At 46.4% G+C, this 21,754-nt stretch overlaps 1 protein-coding gene across 1 annotated transcript in view; it reads right to left on the bottom strand.

The window, feature by feature from the left end:
* NOC2L (NOC2 like nucleolar associated transcriptional repressor) overlaps positions 1–21,754 on the bottom strand; it is an 85,662-nt gene that overhangs the window by 19,372 nt on the left and 44,536 nt on the right. The window contains exons 12-17 of the mRNA XM_084821699.1: positions 20,111–20,222; positions 12,157–12,270; positions 10,744–10,845; positions 7,889–8,032; positions 4,492–4,605; positions 2,434–2,572 (exon numbers count right to left, since the gene is read on the bottom strand). Coding sequence (XP_084677825.1) covers positions 2,434–2,572; positions 4,492–4,605; positions 7,889–8,032; positions 10,744–10,845; positions 12,157–12,270; positions 20,111–20,222 — 725 coding nt within the window. The remainder of the gene's footprint in view (positions 1–2,433; positions 2,573–4,491; positions 4,606–7,888; positions 8,033–10,743; positions 10,846–12,156; positions 12,271–20,110; positions 20,223–21,754) is intronic.

Genomic DNA, 21,754 nt, shown 5'->3' with positions numbered 1-21,754 from the left:
GGAATTCCCCTGCCTCTCTCCTTGCAGGGAGAACAGTGTCACTGGGTTCGCAGCTACCTTAAAAAGCAGGCAGCGTCAGCAGCCCAACGATGCACATCCTAATCGCCTCTCTGGGGTGCCCAAACACAGTTCCCCGCTATGACCCGCTGCCCCCAACACACACACACGCACGTGCGCACGCACACAGAAATCCAGCACCGTCTCTGCCTCATTCATGCAGCCGCAGCTGCTCTATGCTCTGCTTGACTTGGAAAAAGGGCTGACTAGAGAGATCGCAAAGCAACCAGATCAGAATCGAAGCAGGACAATGCCCTGCTTACTCCTCCAAGCATTCTGAGAAGGGCTCTCGGAATCCGCTGCACCGAAGTAAAACCAAAGGGGCATATCTGCACAACAGGCACGAACCACGCGCAGAGCGCAAAGCAATGTGAGAAGAACCATGCTGGATCACACCAAAGGTTCAACTAGTTATGTACTTGTTACATTTATAGCCCTCCTTTTCCTCCAAGTAGCCCACGGCAGCATGCATGATCCTGCTCCTCTCCATGTTATCCTCACAACAACCCTGCGAGGTAGGTTAGCCTGAGAGTCAGTGACTGGGCCAAAGTCACCCAGTGAGCTTCATGGCTGAGTGGGGATGAGAACCTGGGTCTCCCAAGTCCCCGTCCAAGACTCTAACCATTACCCAGTTGCTCCATGATACTCCACTGTATTCTCTCCCACCTCCTGGTTTTCTATTTGCTTTCAATTCCTCACACACTCAGGTGTCCCCCCAACACACAAACATAATAGCTTCCCCTCCCCTCAAAGACTTTTTGTAATTCTGCAAACCTTGGGGTCCCCTCAAACCTGCTGGAACCTCTACTCTTGTGTGGGGATGGAGCTGTTTTGGCTATCTAAGGTTTGGAACGCGAACAATTGAGTTTGCTGTTAGTTTATATAATAGACACTGTCTTGGAAGAGGTATGCCCTCCTTTGTGGATCAGAGAAGGGGGAATGCCTCTTTCCAAGATTTTGCCAGTCACTGGTGCTTTTCCTAAATACCTGTATTCAAGAGTCAAAATGAAAGGGCCTTTTTTGCTACGGCACCCAGAATGAGGAAATTCCCTGCCCCAGGAAGCTTGCTTGTCTGTCTCCCTCCTTGCCAGTGTTCCACCATCAACTAGAGACTCTTTTGCAACTGGCTTTTGATTTACCTGCTGTTTATTAACCTTTTTATTGACTCTTTATTGGTTTTTATCTGCCGCTTTTTTGTGTTTTTTAATGGATAGATTACTATTGTCCTATTGGTTAATTGGTTTTCCATTGTTGGTTTTGAGCTGCCTCAAACATTACCATTTTCTAAACAGGACGGTGGGGTATACTTTTTTTGAATAAATAAATGACAGACAATCTGCTGTTCTGTTAATCAGAGTTGTTGTCTTTAAAAAAAATCCATCCATCCAACTGATTAATCAACTGAAACCCTAGATGCAACCTGGAGAAGTGCAGAAACAACTGATCTTTTGAACAGCAGTTCCTCCATACAATAACAGATGCAGTTTCTGGAACTGCGCACTAGAGTTAAATTTGCCATATTACTCATCCAGAGATTAAATACTGAATGTTTTGTATCCCCAGTCTGGTGCTCTCCAGATGTGTTAAGACTACAACTCCCAGAATTCCCCCAGTCAGCTGCGCTGGCTAGGGGATTATGGGAGTTGTAGTCCAACACATCTGGTGATGACCAGGTTGGAGAAGGCGGATTAAAATACTTTGCTGCTTTAGCTTTATTATCTGCTGCTGTTCCTGTCTTTTAATGTTCGGTGGGTTTTGTTTTAAATTGTAGGAGTGTTTTAATGGTTGAATTTATGATTTCTGTTGTTAGTGGCCATGAGCTCCCAGAAAGAAAAGCAAGGTGATAAATGTTTTAAAATCAAAATGGACATTTATATATATATATATATATATATATATATATATATATACACACACACACACACACACACAGCAATAACAACAGCAAAAAGATGGGCATGTAAACAAGTCACCAAGCTGCTTTAACAGATGTACCTGCTGCAAAGCCTTTATTTTATCAAAATTCTCAAAACTAGGCAGCCATCCCAAAATGCTAAACACACACGCTCTCTTCCCTTCCCTTCACACCCCCCCCCCCGCAACACAGGGTGCCCAAGGTGCCCCCAAATTAAAGAGATGCTTTGTCCTGCCCAGAAGAATGACTTTGCAATGGAGAGGCAGGGAAACTTTCCTTATGTGTTCTGGGTGTTAAGCATATCACTCCAAAGCTGGTTCTCTTCCTAGGAAAGCAAGAGTTGGAAGCAGATTCGGCAACTGAGTGTAGACCCCTAGTGGCCAATGGGTGAATTAACCATTCCCCTCAATGCGCTCTAGAATCCTTGCTCTAGAATCCTTCAAGCCCACCAGACTCCATACCTTTGACAGACAAGCCGGTGGTGGCCTCCTCCTCCGAGTCACTGTCCAGCTCGAAAAGGTCCTTAAACGCCCTCTTGTCATCTTCTTTCTGTTCTCCTGGCTTTTTCCGTTTGATTTCAGGGAGATTCAGATCTTCTAGCTGTAGATGGGCAAAGAGAGGGTGAAAAACAAAAGTAAACAAAAGCCCATGAAAAGTGGGTTCATCTTACTCTTTTCCCGTGGTAGCAATGGGCTCCTTCCGACATGAGAATGAAAGCTTGACATCACAAAAGTGTGTTCATATGGCTTCTTAGTAGGCATGAGAACTAGAAACTTAAGAATTAAGAGAGAGAGATGAGACTTTCAGACTGGGTGAATGAGTAACAAATGGCAAGTGAGGTTCATTTGCACATGGCAAGTGAGGTTCATTTGCACATGGCAAGTGAGGTTTGGTGTAAGCAAGTGCAAATTGTTACGCACTAGGGAAAACTATCCTAACTTCACGTATACACTGACGAGGTCTGAACTTGTAGAGATTATCCAGGAAAGACATCCTGGGATTACAGTGAAAATGAAAATGTTAAACTCAGCAAGGGGAAACAGTGAAAAAGGCAAATTGAAGAATAGACACAGATCTGACATCAAAAGGGCAGTGCTCAGAAACCAGTGGGACACCATTTCGTTCTCCTAGGATACTCAATTTCAGACCATGAAGTTGCCATTCTATGACCAAGGAATTTCAGTGGGAGAGTCCAGCATGAAATAGGTGAACTAGATCAAGAAGTTTGATTCCATTACTTTAGGCGTGAATAGAAACAATGGCTTCCTACCCCACTACAGGTGTTAATTAGCAAAGCAAAACTGGGATGCTTCTGTGGTACCAATGACTGCTATTGTGTATGGTCACTTTACTTATCTTAAGCTTGACATACATTTGTCACATATTATACTTTATGCATTTCATTCCCATTTGGATTTGTTTCCCCACCTCTATTCTAATGTGTCAGGTTTTTGACAGGCTGGGTGGAGCGTGATTCTGATGGGGGAAATTCAGCAGCAACAGCAGCAAGGGGGGAATCAGGTAGTCTGGGCACCCATGCAAGCTATACTGAAGACCTCTTATGGCTACATGAAGCTCGCCAGCCATGGGGTGCCCTCATGTTGGTTAGGAGGACAAGAAGAAAGACCATCCCATTTTCTCTTTATGCTCCTTGGGGCTTAATGTCTGCAGTCTCCAAATCTATTGAGGAAGGAAAGGAAAGGGAATAAAAAAGTAAGAAAAGAATGAAAAGAATAAGAAAAAAGGAAAAGGAAAAGAAAGAAGGAAAACAATAAGGAAAGGAGGAAAACAATAAGAAAGACGGGAAAGGAGGAAAGGAATAAGAAAGGGAAAGGAGAGGAGGAAAAGAATAAGAAAGGGAAAGGACAGGAGGAAAAGAATAACAAAGGGAAAGGAAAGGAGGAAAAGTATAAGAAAGAAGGAAAAGGAAAAGAATATGAAAGTAGAAAAAGAAAAGAATAAGAAAGGAAAGGAAAGGAAAGGAAAGGAAAGGAAAGGAAAGGAAAGGAAAGGAAAGGCAAGGCAAGGCAAGGCAAGGCAAGGCAAGGCAAGGCAAGGCAAGGCAAGGCAAGGCAAGGCAAGGCAAGGCAGAAAATAATAAGAAGGGAGGAAAACAATAAGAAAAATAAAGAAGGGAAAGAATGAGGAAGGAAAGGGAAGGAAAGAAGGAAAACAATAAGAAAGAGGGAAGCGAATAAGAAAAATAAAGATGGAAAAAGAGAAGGAAAAAGAAAAAAGATCATACTTCCTTTGTTTTTAAAATGATGCATGTATCATTCCCAGCAGAAGCCAACTTAGAAGAGGCATTCCCCACCTGTCTCACATAAGACAGAACACCTCTTCTTAGATGGTGCTTGCCATTAAAAATAATTTTGAAGTACTAATAAAATCTGCTGCCCCAAATAGTCAGGAGAACATTTTGAAGCCCGTTAAAATGTTTTTGATTAAGTCAATCTCACTGATAGATCAACTCAATGATGCAGCCCCAAACCCCTGCTCCCTGCATTTTGTGCCCTTACCCGCTCCTTGCCGCTAATCTCCAGCTGTATCTCCTTCTCCCTCAGCTTCTTCCAGTGCGTGTAATACATCATCAATGGAGTCCCTTCTTCTCTAGTCTTCTTCTCCCATTGTTCCTGTCGAGAATGGTAGGCAAGGGAGATGACCCCAGCATCAGCTGCCAAGTGATCGTCTTCGCAGTTCTCACAATCACCTTGCTTTTCCCCTTGGAAGTACACCATGTCTGCATTCTTATTCCCATTTTACAGGTAGAACAACAGAGGCAGAAAGAGCCTATCTTGTCTCAAAGCAACTCCAAGGGAGGATTTGTTCACATGACCATTTGGGGTTCTTTACAAATACATGATTCTTGGGTAATACAGCTTGGGTCCAGGCTACCTGAAAGCCTGCATTCTCCCATACAAACAAGCCCAGGTTTTAAGATCTTCAGGGGATGCCTTCCCTCAGCCCTGCCACCATCAAAGGTACATTTGCTAGGGATGCCAGACAGGGCCGCCTCAGTGGCCGCTCCCAAGCTCTGGAACTCCCTGCCAAGAGCGTCTAGATTGGCCTTTCTCTGTTGTCTTTCTGCCAGCAGGCAAAGGTATTTCTGTTCGGGCCTTTGGCATGTAAGTTGGCCTGTTGCTGAAGGGGAGTTTTAACTGGTTGGGTGCTGTATATTTCTTTTATTGTGTGTTCTTATTCCTAGTTGTGTCTTTAATATTTTTCTTTTATTGTTACACTTCAATTCCGCTTTTGTTTTTAATCTCTATTTTATTGTTAGCCACCTTGAATGTCATTTTTTGGGTGTGATATAAATTAAATAAATAATCGATTGATCAATGCATGCCGCTTTGATGAAGTAAACAAGATCTGAGCATGGAGCCAAAAAGTAAATGATTCAAGTCTAGCACATCTGTAGACGTGCAGCCGATTTCTCACGATGATTTCAGCAGGGAAAGACTGGAGGAAAAGCTCACTAACTAACTACCATGTGCTTCAACCCAAGTCAAACCAGATCTTCCCCCAGAAACTGATAATCAAGCAATATATTAAACGTAAGAAAATAACAAGAGCTGTACTGGATTAGAACAAGGGCTCACCTAGTCCAGCAGTGTGTTCACACAGTGGCCAACCAGCTGCCTGTGGGAAACCCACAAGCAGGACATGAGTGCAACAGCACCCTCCCGCCCATGTTCCCCAGCAACTGGTGTACATAGGCATACTGGAGGTAGCATATAGGGTAGCCACTGATAGCCTTATCTTCCATGAAGTTGTCCAATCCCATTTTAAAGCCATCCAAACTGGGGGCCATTACTACAGCTTGCAGTAGCAAATTGCAGAGTTTAACCATGCACGGTGTGAAGAAGGACTTCCTTTTATCTGTCCTGAATCTCCCACCATTCCGCTTCGTGGGAGGACCCCATGTCTCTCTATCCGCTTTCTTCATCATTTTGTACACCTCTATCATGTCTCCCCTTAGTCAACCTTTTTCAAAGCTAAACAGGTCCTGACGATGTAACCATTCCTCATAAGGGAGTTGCTCCAGCCCCTTGATCATTTTAGGGAGCAATCCTATGGCTGCTAGTCAATGGCTAGATGGCCATAGGATATGTTGGTTTCACAGAATCATAGAATAGTAGAGTTGGAAGGGGACAATAAGGCCGTCGAGTCCAACCCCCTGCTCAATGCAGGAATCCAAGTCAAAGTATCCCTGACAAGTGGCTGTCCAGCCTCCTCTTGAACGCCTCCAGTGTGGGAGAGCCCACCGCCTCCCTGGGTCATTGGTTCCATTGTCGTATTGCTCTAACAGTCAGGATGTTTTTCCTGATGTTCAGCCAGAATCTGGCTTCCTGTCACTTGAGCCCATTATTCCGTGTCCTGCACTCTGGGATGATCAAGACGAGATCCTGGCCTTCCTCTCAGTTTCCGGGAACTGACCTCAGAGCAGGGCGGGGACAATCCCCTCCTTGCTTCTCCTGCTCTGCACTGGATAGGTGGGCGCCTCTGAGTTCAGAGGCAGGCACCTATCCCCACAGGATTGTGCCCTTAGCTGCCCTTCTCTGCATTTGTTTTCAATATCCTTTTTAAGGTGCTATCACAACTTATAGCTGTTGATGGGCTTCTCTGTAAACCTGGGTTTAGGCATTTATACTTGCTGTTGACTCAGTTTGAGTATTTGGGGGCAAGGAATTCTCCCTTGGCCTGGTGCAGACATGACGCTGCTTGATCTCCAAACTGGATTAGAAGATCAGGAGTAACCTAAGAGTAGTATTTACATTTCTATACTGCCTAATAACCGAAGTTCTCTGCGCTGTTCACAACAGTTAAAAATATAAAATGCAAGGCAATAAAATACAATATAAAAGTCTAAAGCTACAGTATAAAAAACAAAAATAATAACCAAATAGAACCTAGCAGCAATGGAAAGGTTTAAAATAAAGTACCAAATTTAAAACAGAAAAATGAAAAACTAAAATGCCTGGGAAAATAAAAAGGTCTTCACCTGGTGCTGAAAGGAGCTCAATGTAGGCAGGCATCAGGCAAGCCTCTCTGGGAAGCTCATTCCACAACCAGGATGCCACAGCAGAAAAGTCCCTGTCTTCTTGGTAGCCACCCACCTCTTTTCCTTTCACAGGGTCTCCCAGAGGAGGACTGCTGAAGGTGATCTCAGAGTCTAGGCAGGTGTATATGGCCCTGCAACACCTACCAGCCCTAGCCAGCATAGCCAATGGTGAGAGATCATGGGAGTTGAAGGCCAAAACAGTTGGAGGGCCACAAGTTGCCCACCCCTGGGTCGTAGGAATGCAGGAAGCTGCCATATTTGTCCATCAAGTATTGCACTCGGGACCTTCCACATGTGGGGCATTTGCTCAGCTCCAAACCACAAGTTTGCAACCATGCTTATGAGTGGGTTTACAGAGTGGTGGCTTGAGATCATTAATAACCAGAGTTAGCAAAAAACAAACACACACCAGCGCAAACTGAAGGCTGCACTGTCATTGCTCAAAAAATGCAAGAAAGAGGGAAATCCCTTGCACAAAGGGGGAAGAACTGATATGCTTTTGATCTCTTAATTATGTTAAGGCATAATTAAGTTGAGGCAGCAGTCTACCTGCACTGGGTCTTAAGCCTCAGTCCCCCATCTGTAAAATGGGAATAATAGAGACCTACACCTTACGGAGTTCTGGTTAACAATGGCCTCTAAAATGCCCAGAGATCATAAGGAACTTCCACAACAAACTTTAAAAATTTAGCGGGTGTGATGATAAAGAACGTGAGTGCGTGAGGCGGGGGGGGTGTTGTGGGCTGAACTCGTTTTCACAAGACGTGGCAGAGAACTCAATCTGAACTCCTCCAAGCTGCAGCCAGAGCAGGGATACTGAACCAGAAAGGGAGAGAGAGTACAAAAAGACTCACCACAGCATCCCGATTGGCAACGCCAAAGGTGGCTTTCTGGCGCTTGGTGACAATGTAGGCGGAGTTTTCCTGCAACTTCTCCAAGAGCTGACGGATCGTCTTGCAGTAGTTGGCAACCTTGCACTCCTTCAGGAAAGACTTGAGCTGGAGGAGAAGGCGGTGGCGGCAGGAACAGGAAAGGAATGAGACGGCAAAAAAAATTCCATGAACTGCTCCCAATTTTTTTTTAAAATCCCGACTCTGTTCCTTACAACTTTTTATGTACTCGTTTACAGACACAGCCAGTAAAAGCGCAGAAACTGGGCCAGGAGGAGCCCAGCACCCCAAGAACCATGGCTCTAATTCCAAAAATACGGTGTATGGAGCGTAACTGCTACAGTCATCCTGGGCAGAAAAAGTTGGCTAGTGCGGCCTTTTCAAAAATAATCCTTTATTCACAGACATTTTTTGGGTAACTGTTGAAGGAATGAAACCGTCAATGGAATCTTGGAAAACAATCCTGCAGTAATGGACATGAAAGGTCTGTTTGGTTGGGATAAAGCCTTGCACAGCTCTAGTTATTATTTAATTATCCTTAACATCAGAGGCCTGTAATTGTCTGTTTCCAGGGGACAGGAGATCCCACTACCTATTTTAACCTGACCCCAAAAGAAACCAACCAAGCAAAGCGGGCAAGACCACTGGCTTGCACTGGCAGCCTCATCCAAATACATTCTGAAATTAACGCAAAACATACTCTCCTCGCTCCCCACTGCCTCCGCCACCTGGCTTTTCCTGCGGCAAGGATAGTACAGCCAAACGTATTTTGGCTCTTGCCCCAGATATCTGATGTCGCAGTCACAGATAGAAAAGTCAGAAAAGCTGAGGGGAAGCTAAAAGAGCACGCTTGCCTGGTGACGGCTCCTTCTCGCAAAGGAAACGCTCCTGCCTCTAGGCAGAAAACAAGACGTTGGTTTTATTCGGTTTTATTAGCTTATCCAAAACAGATCAAGATGCGGTGTTGTCTTGCTGGAAGCCTCAATGCAGCTCAATCCTTACATGAACCAAGAAAAAAAGAAAAAGAGAGAGAGAGAGAGAGAGAGAGAAAGGCAGGCAGGCAGGCAGGCAGGCAGGCAAGGGCCGGTTCATACGATGCAGCAGTTTATCGTGTGTTAATTGACCTACAGTTCGCCTCAGTGCATGCGGTCGCCATTGTCAATAAATAGGCAACTCCCTATCGAGCTATTAGGGTTGTGGCGTGGCATGGCATGCCAATCCAGCCATCGTGGGTTAATCAAGTATTAAACAACCCACACTTAACCCAACTACTAATTGAGGGTTAAGTGTGGATTGTTAAACCCTCAATGAACTCATGATGGCCAAGTTCACACGACATGCCGCAAACCCCAATCAGAGATTATATACTCAAAATGGCACACACACTGCAGCTAATTAATTAATTAACCCACGATAATCTGCCATGTTGTGTGAACTGGGTCAAAGAGAGAGAGAGAGAATTCTGGCACCTCCAATTTCAAACAGACTATCTTGATGTTTGAACCCTGTGTTTGAGGCTAGCCGCTTTTATCAGCCTTTCTCCCAGGTCGTCCCACTGGTGATCTGAATCTTGTGTTTGGAATTCCACACTCCCTAAGTTGACCTGGGCAGCAACATGAACCAAGCCCTCCTCAACAGTGGCCTTGAAATTACGGAATTCCCTTCGTTTGGCCCCATCATTACTTGGCCTTTAAGCAACCTGCCTCCTTTTTCTACCTTCTCCTTTCTCCTTCTTGTTTCTCTGTCTGTCTGTCCCTTTTTTCCCCTCCAACAAAAGGCATGGGGAACAGGCAGGAACTCATGCCATCCATTTTTAAAAGCCAGCCAGCTTGGCTGATCATCATCAGAAAGAAAAAGGCAGACGGCTGCGCCGGGTTTGGGGTTAGGGCCAGAGAGGAAGAGCATCAACCAGATTCCATGTCACTTTAAAAAAAATCTGCCCATTTGCTTCCTGCTTTCCAAGCAAAAAAAAAGGAAGGCTGTAAACGTTTGCACTGGAGCCTGCTGTGCGGTGGCCCAGGAATAAGCCAGACTGAGCAGGGAGCCAAGACCCACACTCATTAGGGGGTGGGGTGGGGGGAATTCCAGGAAAGGCAGGGTCAAAATGGGAAGGGACACCGTAGCCCAGAGGCATCTTTAAAAGAGCAGGGGAAAGGCGTTCCCCAACAACATCGCTGCAGATGGGACAAACCACCCAGAGAGCATAGCAAAATGTGTAACTGCGTTTCTGATGGGTTTGAAGGAGAGAAAACAAACAAACCTGACCTTCTCTCCACCTCAGAACCATGACTCTAAGCAAGACTCAACCCCAGAATCAAGCGTGTGCTGTGATTCTGCCAGGAAGGAAAAGCAGGGAATGTGACACTAGTTACGAAATTCAGCCCTCTTTAGAAATCCAGATCTCAATTAAAAAAAAATAATTATAAGGCGAAGTTTCTAGCCCTGATGGCTGAAGTGTGTTTGAAGGAAATGCCTGCCAGAATCTCAAAAGCCACAGGAGCGACTGAATAAGGTTCCCATATAAATAATAATAATAATAATAATAATAATAATAATAATTTATATAGCACAATTTGTCTGCATGGCTCTGTACAGAGTACAAAGATGTCAGGTCCCTACCCCAACAAGCTTAAAATCTAAAGCATCCTTCCCCAATCTGGCACCCTCCAGATGTTTTGAACCACAACTCCCAGATGTGTTGGTCCACACTAATGTACTGGGGAAAGATGTGAGAAGCCCATCCAGAAGGGTAGCACAACAAAGAAGAACGTTTTAGCCCAAGACTTTAAAAAGTTAAACACCAAGACAAACCCCTTTACCTGAAGGATGGCAGGAAGCGCTAGCTCTGGAAAACCAATCATGTAGGCATGGCTGTGGAGGTACTCCAAAGTCAGGTCATACAGCTGTTCAAGTAGACCATCCTGGCATGCATATAAAAAGGAAAACAAACGAATGCTTCCGCCTTGGTCCTCCAGAAAAAGGGCCACTGCTCAACATAGTACAGAGGACAGAATGCTGCACCATGGACCGCAGGTCTCAACCTGTATGGCATCTCCTATCTTAGGACCCTATAACTGGTTGATCTTCTGATCAGCCCCAAAGCTGTACTTGACAGAATTTCATAGCAATCCCAGTTTGATCCTTGGAACCTCCATAACAACACAAAAGCCCTGCTGGATTAGGCCAAAAGACCATCTGCTTCAGCATCCTGGAGGGATGGAGGGGCCGTAGCTCAGTGGCACAGCACCTGCTTTGCGTGCAGAAGGTCCCAGCCTCAATCCCCAGTGCCAGCTGACTGGGCTGAGAAATATCCCCTCTGGAGAGCCACTGTCAGGTAGTGCTATCAGTCCTGAGCCCCACCTGGCTTCCAGTGGAGCCCCCTTTGGGGCCGTAACTCAGCAGCAAAGCACTCGCTCTGCATGCGAAATGTCCCAGGTTCACCTCCTACCCTCTCCAGGCAGGGCTGAGGAAAACCCTGGACAGCTGCTTGCTAGATGGACCAACTCCCTGACTCAATATAAGGCAGCTTCCTACGTGCCTAAGATGTGAAGCTGTATACTCAAGCCAGACCTGTCTGAGATCATAGAGAATAACAGCAAGGGCTGCGGCTCAGTGGGAGAGCCCCTGCTTTGCATGCAGAAGGTCCCGGGTTCGATCCCCGATATCTCCAGGTAGGGCTGGACAAACTCCAGCCTGAAACCCCTAGAGAGCCACTGACAACAAAGGGCTAAATGGAGCAAACGTCTGACTCTGTAAAGGCTGCTTCCTAGGTTTCTACACAATTGTGGTGCCATCATTGAGAAGGCCCTTTCCCTGGTTGAGAAGGGCCTTTTCAGTGATAGCACTGTAATTGTGCATTGCTTTCCCAGGGCACCTCCTCCAGTGTCATTTTAGCGCCAAAGCCCTTTTCATTCTTACACGCCTTTTATCTCTGTTGACAGCTTTTTATCCTGCTCTGCCACCTGTTGTTTTAGATTTTATTATATCACACCTTCTAATTCCAATGCTCCGGATGTGAGTGCCGTTGTTTGCGTAGCCAAAATAACACCACTCACACACAAGATGGACATACCGGCAGACTTGGGGGAACCCCAAGGTTCGCAGAAGCACCCAAAAAAAATCTAAAGGAAGAACAAATGGGAGGAGGGCATCTCCACCCAAAATCTCAGTGTTCTCACCAGATCTCCATCACCTGATCTCCCAACAACATATGACCCCTCCGCACATCTTACCCGATAAGCTTTCTCCTGCAGGTTCGCATTGGAAAGCTTCAAGATGACGGCGAAGTTAAGGGGCTTGACACTCATCCGTCCCGGTTTCTTGTTGAAATCAACCTGCTGGAAAATCTACAAGAGAAAAAGATGTAATTCTTATTTATAAAGCTCCATCCATAGGTGTGGTACTTTATACTGCAGCAGTGCAGTATAAAGTACCACAAAACCTCAAGCCAGAACCTCAAGCCTGGGGAGACCCAAATCTGGCCCGCAGGGTGGGGGGGCCCAAATCTGGACACCATGCTCTTTCCCCTGGCCTCACCCCCTTTCCCCCAGCCACCAATCATGGTTTCCCAGCTTTTATGCAGTTTTCCCCCTGTTCTAAGAGGTGGAAATGCCACTCCTAAGGCTTAGTTGCTGGCAGGAAGAGCTTTAAGCTAAAATATGCTGGTATTTTTTGTACACTTGGCTCTGTCCTTTGTCAGAAGCAAAAAAAAAAAAAAGAGCAAGGAAGAGAAAGCGGTCTCTGCTCCCAAGGCGCTTACAATCTAAAACGGGCAATAGGAAGACAAGAGTCAGAGAGAGACTGAAACTGGGAGAGGGGGAGGGAGAGAGAGAGAGAGAGAGAGCGCGCGCGCACACAGGGGGAGAGGAGATATGCCGCCTTTCAGGGCAAGCCCTCCCAAGGTGTCTCAAAACATACTGAAACCATAAAATTCATCAACATTTATAAGCCACATCCTGTCAAAATATGTTGCAGCAGCGGCTTTGAAACCACAAAAACATTACATATAATAGATAAATTAAAATAGCAGTAGTTTAAATACGGAGCAGTAAAATGTTAAGTTGAGGTAATGTTCTCCTCTGAGGGGCCAGTATCCCCCATTAAAAAAAAAACCTTGTGAAATTGGGGGGGCTAGGAAGGCCAGGGTCACCACCCTCCTCCTAAACTCGTTTCTGGAGGGGGTCATTTTTTCTTGCCACAAAAGCTCCCCAGAAGTGACACTACGTGATGAGGTACTGTCACTCTGATGGGGGCTTCGGGGGCTGAAGGGAAGCTTATTGTATATAATCTGGGGTTGTGTTAACTTTATGTAACACATGCATCTATGGATCTTAGGCTGCATCCTATTCAGCAAACGCTTCTGCTTCATGTCTACTGGACGCCACAACATCGCTTTAATAAGGGTCTGTCTAAGTCAGCTAATTGTTCGAAGCGTAACACAGCTTCTTTTAACCATATGCTGTGGCAATGCCCCGTAGTTGCCCCTTTGGGGAGGAGGTTATTACACAGACAAATTTTGTACTGGAACACTTCTTAATATTTACTGGTGTCCATGCTCTTTTACATAATCCACCTGCTTCCTGGAAGTGAACTCATGGGCAGCACTAGGGATGTTGGATAAATCTGCAATGGAACTAAATGGGTTTGGATTTTCATGAATGTGACCCACAGATTCCACAGCGGACCAGCTTTCCCCCTGTTGGGCAGTTTCCATGGACTTGTGGAACATTTTTTTCCTGACTTTCCCCAATTTTGCACAAATTTCATCATAGAAAAGTACGCACAATTAAAAAAAACCAGCCAAAAATGCCTATTTCCCCCATAGGCTAAAGCGTGAAAACGCACATTTTGGGGGAATCTGCACATTTTCACACTTGCGAATTTGTGCAAATTTGGAAACAACCCCCCACCCCATTCCGTGGATGGGCCAATGGTGAAACGAAAGGCACCGCGTGGATGGAATGGATTTTAAACAAAATGTACATCCCTAGTCAAATGGATTCTCCACGCCCCTTTTGACAGTTAAGACTGATCTTACAACATTGGAAGGATAAACGCCCCCCTCCTATAACGCAATGAACTGAAGACCGTACAATACTTTCAACATTTGAACAGAGTGTGTCTAGTATCCAACCTGCAAACAGATACTTATTTGGATACTTGGTCTGCTTTTGTTGAAGTTTATGTATAGTGGTTAAAAACCTGTATTTTCACACACATATATACATGCACACACACTGTTCATATTTACACATTGAAATTGATATATTCAAATCTGTGTAGCCACATTTTCTTTTTTCCCTTTCTTTTCTTTTGCTGAAATTTTATAATAGCAGGTTAAATAAGTAAGAGAAATTGCATCTTGTGCCAGATGCACTGGCAAAAAAAATCTGTATTATGGAGTACAGGTCCTCTAAAGATGGATTGCAAATATAAAAGAACTGTGCTTATTATTATTTAAGGGCACAATCCTATGCATGTTTAGAGAGAAAAAAGTCCTTCAATTCCCAGCATTCCCCAACCAACCATATTCCTGTTCAAGTTCTACAATGTAAATATGTTATTGTTGCATCATTATTACATAGCTTTTGTTAAATGTCTGTTTGGTGATGGTCTGATTATATGCAAATAAACAAATCTGATCTGATCACCTACCATTGGGAAAGGAATGTCTGTTCAGCAAACACCAGTCCAAAGCCCACCCACTCGTGTGGGCTCACAAAACTAAGTTGCAGAGATCTTTAGATCTTAGCCTCCACATGCTGCAAGATGTTGGTAGAATAATATTTGATTGCTCCACAATTCCTCAGTCTTTATCCCTTCTCTGCATCCCAAAGTCCCCCTTGGGAGTCCTAACAATGAGGGTCCCACATATCCATCAGGGATGAAGCTTCAGCTATTTAAAGTGTCATCTGTGTGTGTGTCTCTAAGTGTCTCTCCGAGCCTATCAGGGTTAACCCTCTTTCCTTCCCGCAACACCCTGGGGGAGAAGGAGATGATTTTTAAATTGGTGTGCCAGGCTTGTCCCCCACGGGGGCAGGAGATGGGGGGAGGGGGAATGAGGTTTTCACATTGTTTACCCATACTTGCCTCCCAGCGCTGGAGCTGAACACGGCTCCTGCTGCTGGGATGAACGCCTGTCAGCCACCCCCCATCCAAAAAATTATAATAATCAAAATGCAGAGAAGGAGAAGGAGATAAAATGGAATCCTGCACACCACACTTGTTTTGTCCCTGAGCTTTCCACTTGCCCCACCACCATGCTGCCACCAACTTGGTCCAGATTATGGGATGGCACGCAGCCACTCCTCTCTTGACACACATCTCAACCCTCCAAATGAGAGGAGGAGGAGAAAAAGCCACTGGGGGCAGGTGCTCTCTGTGCCCGGGAAGCAGAAGCTGCCGTCAAGGCCCATCACGGATCACGCTCTCATTTCCAGTGGCAGGGGCTTGGGGAATTCCAACACCTGGAGGGGCCGTACAAGACGCTTAAGCTGTCATCGCAGCAGCGACACGGGCAGTGGAAGAGGGAATTGGGGGAGAGGGAGCAAGGGAGAAGGGAAATAGAGGGCCGCTTCCTTCGGTTGCTTAGCACTGGAGTGAGGCAGGCGAGGAGAGAACATCTTGCGCCAAACACACTGGCAAAAAAAAATCTGTATTATGAGTATGGGTCCTTCAAAAGATGGGTTGCAAATACAAGAGAACAGTGCTGCTGCTGCTGCTTCTTCTTCTTCTTATTATTATTATTATTATTATTGGGCACAATCCTATGCATGTTTAGACAGGGAAAAAGTTGTAAAATTCCCAGCATTCCCCAACCAGCCATGCTGGGAGTTGTAGGACTTTTTCCTGTGTTAAACGTACATAGGATTATGCCCTTAATCGCTAGAGAGTGAAGAAGAGGGTGGCTAGCTTTCAATATGGCCAGTCATGCCCTCTAACCTGCGAATCTCAAAACAGGTGGAGATACCTAGGCACTGCACCATGGAGGTAAGACAGGAGTGCGTACACACCGTGGTCATACGAGATAAGGACAGAACATAAATCCTGAGAATTTGAGCATTTTAAAATATATTTTTAATTATGTAGTTAAAAAACCGCCAACTGAAATCAGATATGACCAGGAGCAATTGGCAGGAAGAGGAACCACAGCTTCTTAAACATCTTCATTTGTTTACTATTTGGCTTCAGAGCACAATTCAAAGTGCTTGAGCTTAGCTTTGAAGTCCTAAATGGCATGGGACTGGGGTACTTGAAGGAATGCCTACCTTTGCATCAGCCTGGACACAGGGGCAGAGACCATCATCACCCAAGGCCCTCCTCCGAGCACCTGCGCCATCAGAAGTGACACGGCCTTCTCAGTGGTGGCATCCCGTTTATGGAATTTTCCCTGCAGGGAGGCTCACCTAACTCCTACATCTTTGGGGCATTAGGCAAATACATTTTATTTTCACAGACCTTTAGCCTGCAGTCCTCTACAGACTTACCTGAGAGTAAGTCCCACTGAAACGCAATGGGGCTTACTTCTGAGTATATAGCATAGGATTGCACAGTTCATTGCTGATTAAAGCAACAACTCTATATACCAAGGTTAGGCAGTTGTAGCCCTCCAGATGTTTTGGCCTAAACTCCCATGATCCCTCACTATTGGCTATGCTGACTAGGGCTGATGGGTGTTGCAGGCCAAAACATCTGGAAGGCCACAGGCCGTGGTGTAGCAGATCCAGGGCTCACAGGGACACAGCACTGGACTTTTTTATTAGCAGGGACATTGACATCATTGGTCACCCTCTCGTACTTCCCTGCTTCCTCTGAGCTTAGCTGCAGTCCTCACTGTAGCTGGAGGGAAAATGAATTTTCCCAGCAACAATATATTATTACCTGTTGTAATGCAAAGTATTTGGGGGTGGCTTGGTCTGGAATGGGCAATGGAGACCCTAGGGTTTTAGAAAACACCTCCTTCTGGTGATGAAAACTTCTCGTTTGTCAATATGGATCCACACAGCTGCCTGAATTTTTCGACCCTCCACGGGGGGGGGGGGGGGTGTCCTATGAGGCCAGTCACAATGACTGCCTCCACTTCAAAATTTACCACTGCCCCACTGAATAGCTTGCCAACCCCTGCTATACACAGTTAATCTGAGAGTAGGTCTCATGATCTAACTCACTTCTTACTTACTTATGGGACTTACTTCTAAGTAGACATGTATAGGATTATGTTTCAGAATTGTTTTAACATTGTGGTTTTATTCCTTTTGTTCTGATGAGTACTTTAATGTTATTTTTAAAATTACATTTAATATGGTTTGTTTTCATCTTTTTAAATATTGAAATGTGATGGTTTCATTGCTGTCTTTAAAAAAAAACACACACACACAACCTCACTGCTTTATGCTTTTTAATTATGTTACTAACCTTGTCATGTTTGCTTTATTTTTTAAGTTAGTGCGAGCCACCCCAAGAATATTTATATTCTCAGCATAACTTGTAAAACGAACAAACCAAACAGCCTAACCTACCTTGCATGCTTGTTGTGAGAACATGTGTGGGTGGGTAAATGCTAAGAGTCATGAATGCCACCCTGAGCTTCTTGGAAGGAGGGTGGATTAAAAAAATCCACCTATAATATATAACTATTAAAAAGTGGATGATCTTGTGAGGTTCCATGGAGGAGCAATTCAGCTATTCATCCACTGAAACCAAAAGATTTAAGAAGCGTGTGTATTTGGAGCAGCTTATTCCATCACCACCCCATACATTTTTTTTTAAAGGGACATAAACTAAGTAATTCAACAGCAATGCAGGCTCCCAGTCCCTATCACTTCCCCACCCCCAGGTGGGCGAAGTGCCTGTCAAAATGCCCCAGCATCATCGGATGTGGCCAGTGGCGGAAGCCGAGAGGAAAAGCATGCACAAACCACTGGAACGGCTGGGCTGATATATGTGGCTTGCCGCGAGAAGAAAGGCTGTTTTTTATCTACCGGAGGTCAAGAAAAGAAAGGATAAAGACAGAGCAAAGTAAGGGAGGGGGAGGAGGGTGAAAGGTGCTCCGTCGCTAAACCCGACCAGCGGAAACTCACAAGAGCGAGAAGAGAGGAAGGAAAAAGACGCACGAGATTGGGGGGGAGGCAGCCCAGAAGCCGCAAGGGGTCCAGGAGAGACCGAGAGGCCTCACCGGCTGCTACGGGGCTGGGAGGATGTGGTTTACGAACGGATGTCTGCAACAACATTTTAAAAACCCGCAGGAGCCTTTCCACTTCCCTACGATTAGCAACGAACCAAGGTGGCTTGGTCAATTCCCAAACAGCAGCTTTGCCCCGCTTCCTCCGGTCACACCATCTGCCATCTTTCTCTCTTTTTGAAACGACACATACACGCAGACCTGGAGCTTTGCAGGAAGAGCAATGCAAGAGGGGGCCAAAAAGGCAAACCCTGGCAAGTCCTTTCTTTGCACCAGAATACAATCCCAGCAGAACCCTGGCTGCTGTTCACATGAGCCGATGGGGCACTGTCCAACCCTAGCTTCCCCTGCCCAATTCCACATTGTATGGTGGGGGAGGAACACCCCATTCGATGCTGGTGGCCCAGTTGCTGGTGAGAAATGAAATAAAATAAAGCCCATCGGGGGAGGTTGTGCGTGTGAGCAGCAAGAAGCCCCAGAAGTGAATCCGGCCCATGGAAATGCCTGAGATGGGCTTCCCAGTTGTCAGACTGGAGGCAAAAGAAGTGCCTTGGGCACGACCAGAGAACCTTTTTCAGCCCCAGGGCAGAATTCAGTTTCAGAGAAGCTCTCAGGGGCCACATTCCAGTGGTGGCTGGGGCAGAAGGCAAAAAGGGCATGGCCAAAATGCAAAATGCTACAAATTACAAAAAAGAACCGATGTACTTTAACTGAAAGCTCTTCCTGCCATTAACTGCGCCTTAGGAGAGGCCGTTCAAGCTTTTAGGATGGGGAGAACACTGCACAAAAGCCGGGAAGCTGCCCAACGAGCTGACGCCAGGCGAATGGGCGCGGCTATGCAGGGAACCGAGATTTGGCTCCAGCGCCGAGGTCCCCCCCACCCGAAGGCTGGACGGACTGGGTGGCAATACATCCTGGAAACCCTTGCGGGGTGGGAGGCGATACATCCTGGGTGGCGATACATCCTGGAAACCCTTGCGGGGTGGGAGGCTGCCCCACTCCATCCCCTCCTCAAAGTGACCCCCACCTTAAAGCTTGTGCCGGCCAGCATCATAGGCCAATAGCCAAGGAGGCTATTGGGGAAGTCAGCAATGGCTTATTGGAAACTAATTTGGCAGGAAGATATGACCAGTCGAGATCTCAAGAGATTTACACCTCCATCTCTCCAGACTGCATGGAATTAAAGCTGCAAGAATGGTGGCGGGATTTGCCTACTGCTGGAAAATTCTGCTGCCTTGGCAGAAGGATGATCCTCTGGCATAAAGAGTTGTCAGAGCGTAGGTGCCAGTACAGGTCTTGTTACTTGAACGGAAGCGTATTAAGTCTGCAAAGTAATATAAATATAGGGCAGCCTACCCACCCCACAAGAGCCTTACCAAAGGATTACCCGACTCAAACATGGCCCTCTGAGTTTTCAGTGCTTTGGAGAGGCTGATACTAAGCAGGCTAGATGATTCCCCCCACCCGCGACCCCCTTGGTCCCCACACAGGGCCAGCATCAAGGGTGGGCATGGCCGGGCACTTGCCAAGGGCCCACACCCCAGCAGCCGCCCACTGACAAGAGCCCCCTGGACTTGCTCCTCCTGCCTCTTGCTCTGGCCCGGAAGACGGTGGTGGTGAGGAGGAGGAGCAGGAGATGCCACTGGCTCTCTGCCTGTCCAGCAAGCAAGTGGGAGCCATGATGAGAAAGAGGAGGAACAGCAGAAGCAGACGGTGACCATGGCGGTGAGACTGTAGACTCAATAAGGGAGGGGACCACTGAGGGTGTCTTGCCCAAGGACCCCCGAAAACCAGGAGCCGGCACTCTCTTCACATCCCACTGTAACTCGCCCAAGCAACTACAAGTGAAATACATGCATATTCTTCCCCTGATCATCCCTGCCTCCATTTCCCTCCCTTTGTCATCCTCCCCAACGTTGAATTTTAGTCTGCAAGCCCCTCAAGGCAGAAACCTGTCCTCTGGCATTTTGTAAATTGCCATGCACGTCGCCAGGCAGAAGGCTCACCTCCAAAATGAAGGGCAAGACGGGAGTGAAGGTCCGAGTGTTCTCTGACAGCAGGGTTAGAGCCCGGACGCAGTGCATGCGCAGAGGGTAGAAACGAGCCGTGGGCACAAGCCTGGGAGCGGGAGGGAGAGGGAGGAAGAGGGAGAAATTATTAGCACACATATCTCATAATTCAAACACTGGTTCTACTTTAGAGGTTTCCTTCACTGGAGCTAAACTTGAAGAACAGATCTGTTTGTAGAACGACTCCAACGGTACATAAGAACATCGGAAGACCCCTGCTGGATCAGACGAAGGGTCCCTCTAGTCCAGCATTCTGTTCACACAGTCGTTGACCAGCTGCCCACAGAAACCCACACGCAGGACATGAGTGCAACAGCACCCTCCCACCCATGTTCCCCAGTAACTGATGTACACAGGCTCTGGTACCAGAGGTAGCACACAGCCATCAGGACTGGTAGCCACTGACAGCCTTCTCCTCCATGAATTTGTCTAACCCCCTTTTAAAGCCATCCAAATTGGTGGCCATCACATAAATTATTACACATAAATGTAATGATGTAAACATGTTAAAAATAAAGTAAAGACAAAGGCTTCACGGAAGAGGCGAGGGGACAACATAAGGAGGAAGAGAACGGAAGGACAACTAAGGGCCTGCATAGGTGTTGAACCTTGCCAGGTTTTCCAGGTGGCCACGCCCTCTTCCCCAGGCCCATTTTAGCCACCCCCTTTGCCTATGCACTGCTGGAATGCAGCCCCTCAGAGCTTCTCCAAAATGGAATCCAGCCCCCAGGCCGAAAGACATGTAAACAGATCAGAAATGGAAGCAAGTTCAAGGGTTACTATCCCAGAATAACTGTTCTGGTAAAACAGCCGTAGACGGCTACGGTAAGGCGCAGCCGTTTTATTTTTTTTACCCCCTTCCCAAGACCCTCATACTTTCAAAGTCACTCCTTGATCAAAACTCTGCTTCTAAGAAGCAAATCCCACCGGTGCTAGCCGTCCCCTGCCAAGACGACGATGACTGCCGAGATCGTAAAAAACGAAGAGGGCGAGAAACTGCATCAGCCGCACCATATAAATCTCTTGCCAGCCTTTCACCCTCCCCTCCCCCAGCAAATAGTGAAATAATTATCACTGGATCCATTATGGAAATAAATCTACTTTCGCGCCCAAGACCTGGCAACCGGCAAAGGGGATGACGAAAACCTTCTACAGGAATTAATTGATTGGGGGATAAACCTGTTAAAAGGTATAGATTTACTGTAAAGCAAGGCCATTCATTTCAGCAAGCTCGGCCATGTGACAGCCAGGCTTAAAAACTTCCCCGTGGCAAGGGACAGTCCAGGAATGAAGTATGTGCCAGGACTGTGTGTGACCCGCCCGGCGGCCAACCAGCTGACACATCAAACAGGAAAGCGTCAGGCCAGTAGCTAGGTCGCTTTCTTGCGCCATCATGAGCGGGACATTCCCGTCGAGACCAGATTAAGAAGACCTGCGTGCTCCTACATTCTTGAATTCACAAACCTGGAAACATTTTGGCACACGCACACAAACGCCTGCATGCACAAAAGGAAACGCACACCTGCATCTTACTTTTGTCCACTTGGACAAAAATCTTACATTCCCCCCACCTGTTAGCCA

This window comes from Heloderma suspectum, chromosome 15, assembly GCF_057233095.1.
Source record: "Heloderma suspectum isolate Gila_16-S chromosome 15, 16-S_ref, whole genome shotgun sequence".
NCBI classification, from domain to species: Eukaryota; Metazoa; Chordata; class Lepidosauria; order Squamata; family Helodermatidae; genus Heloderma; species Heloderma suspectum.
Note: the sequence above shows the minus strand (reverse complement) of the source record. Positions and strands in the feature narration are given on the sequence as shown.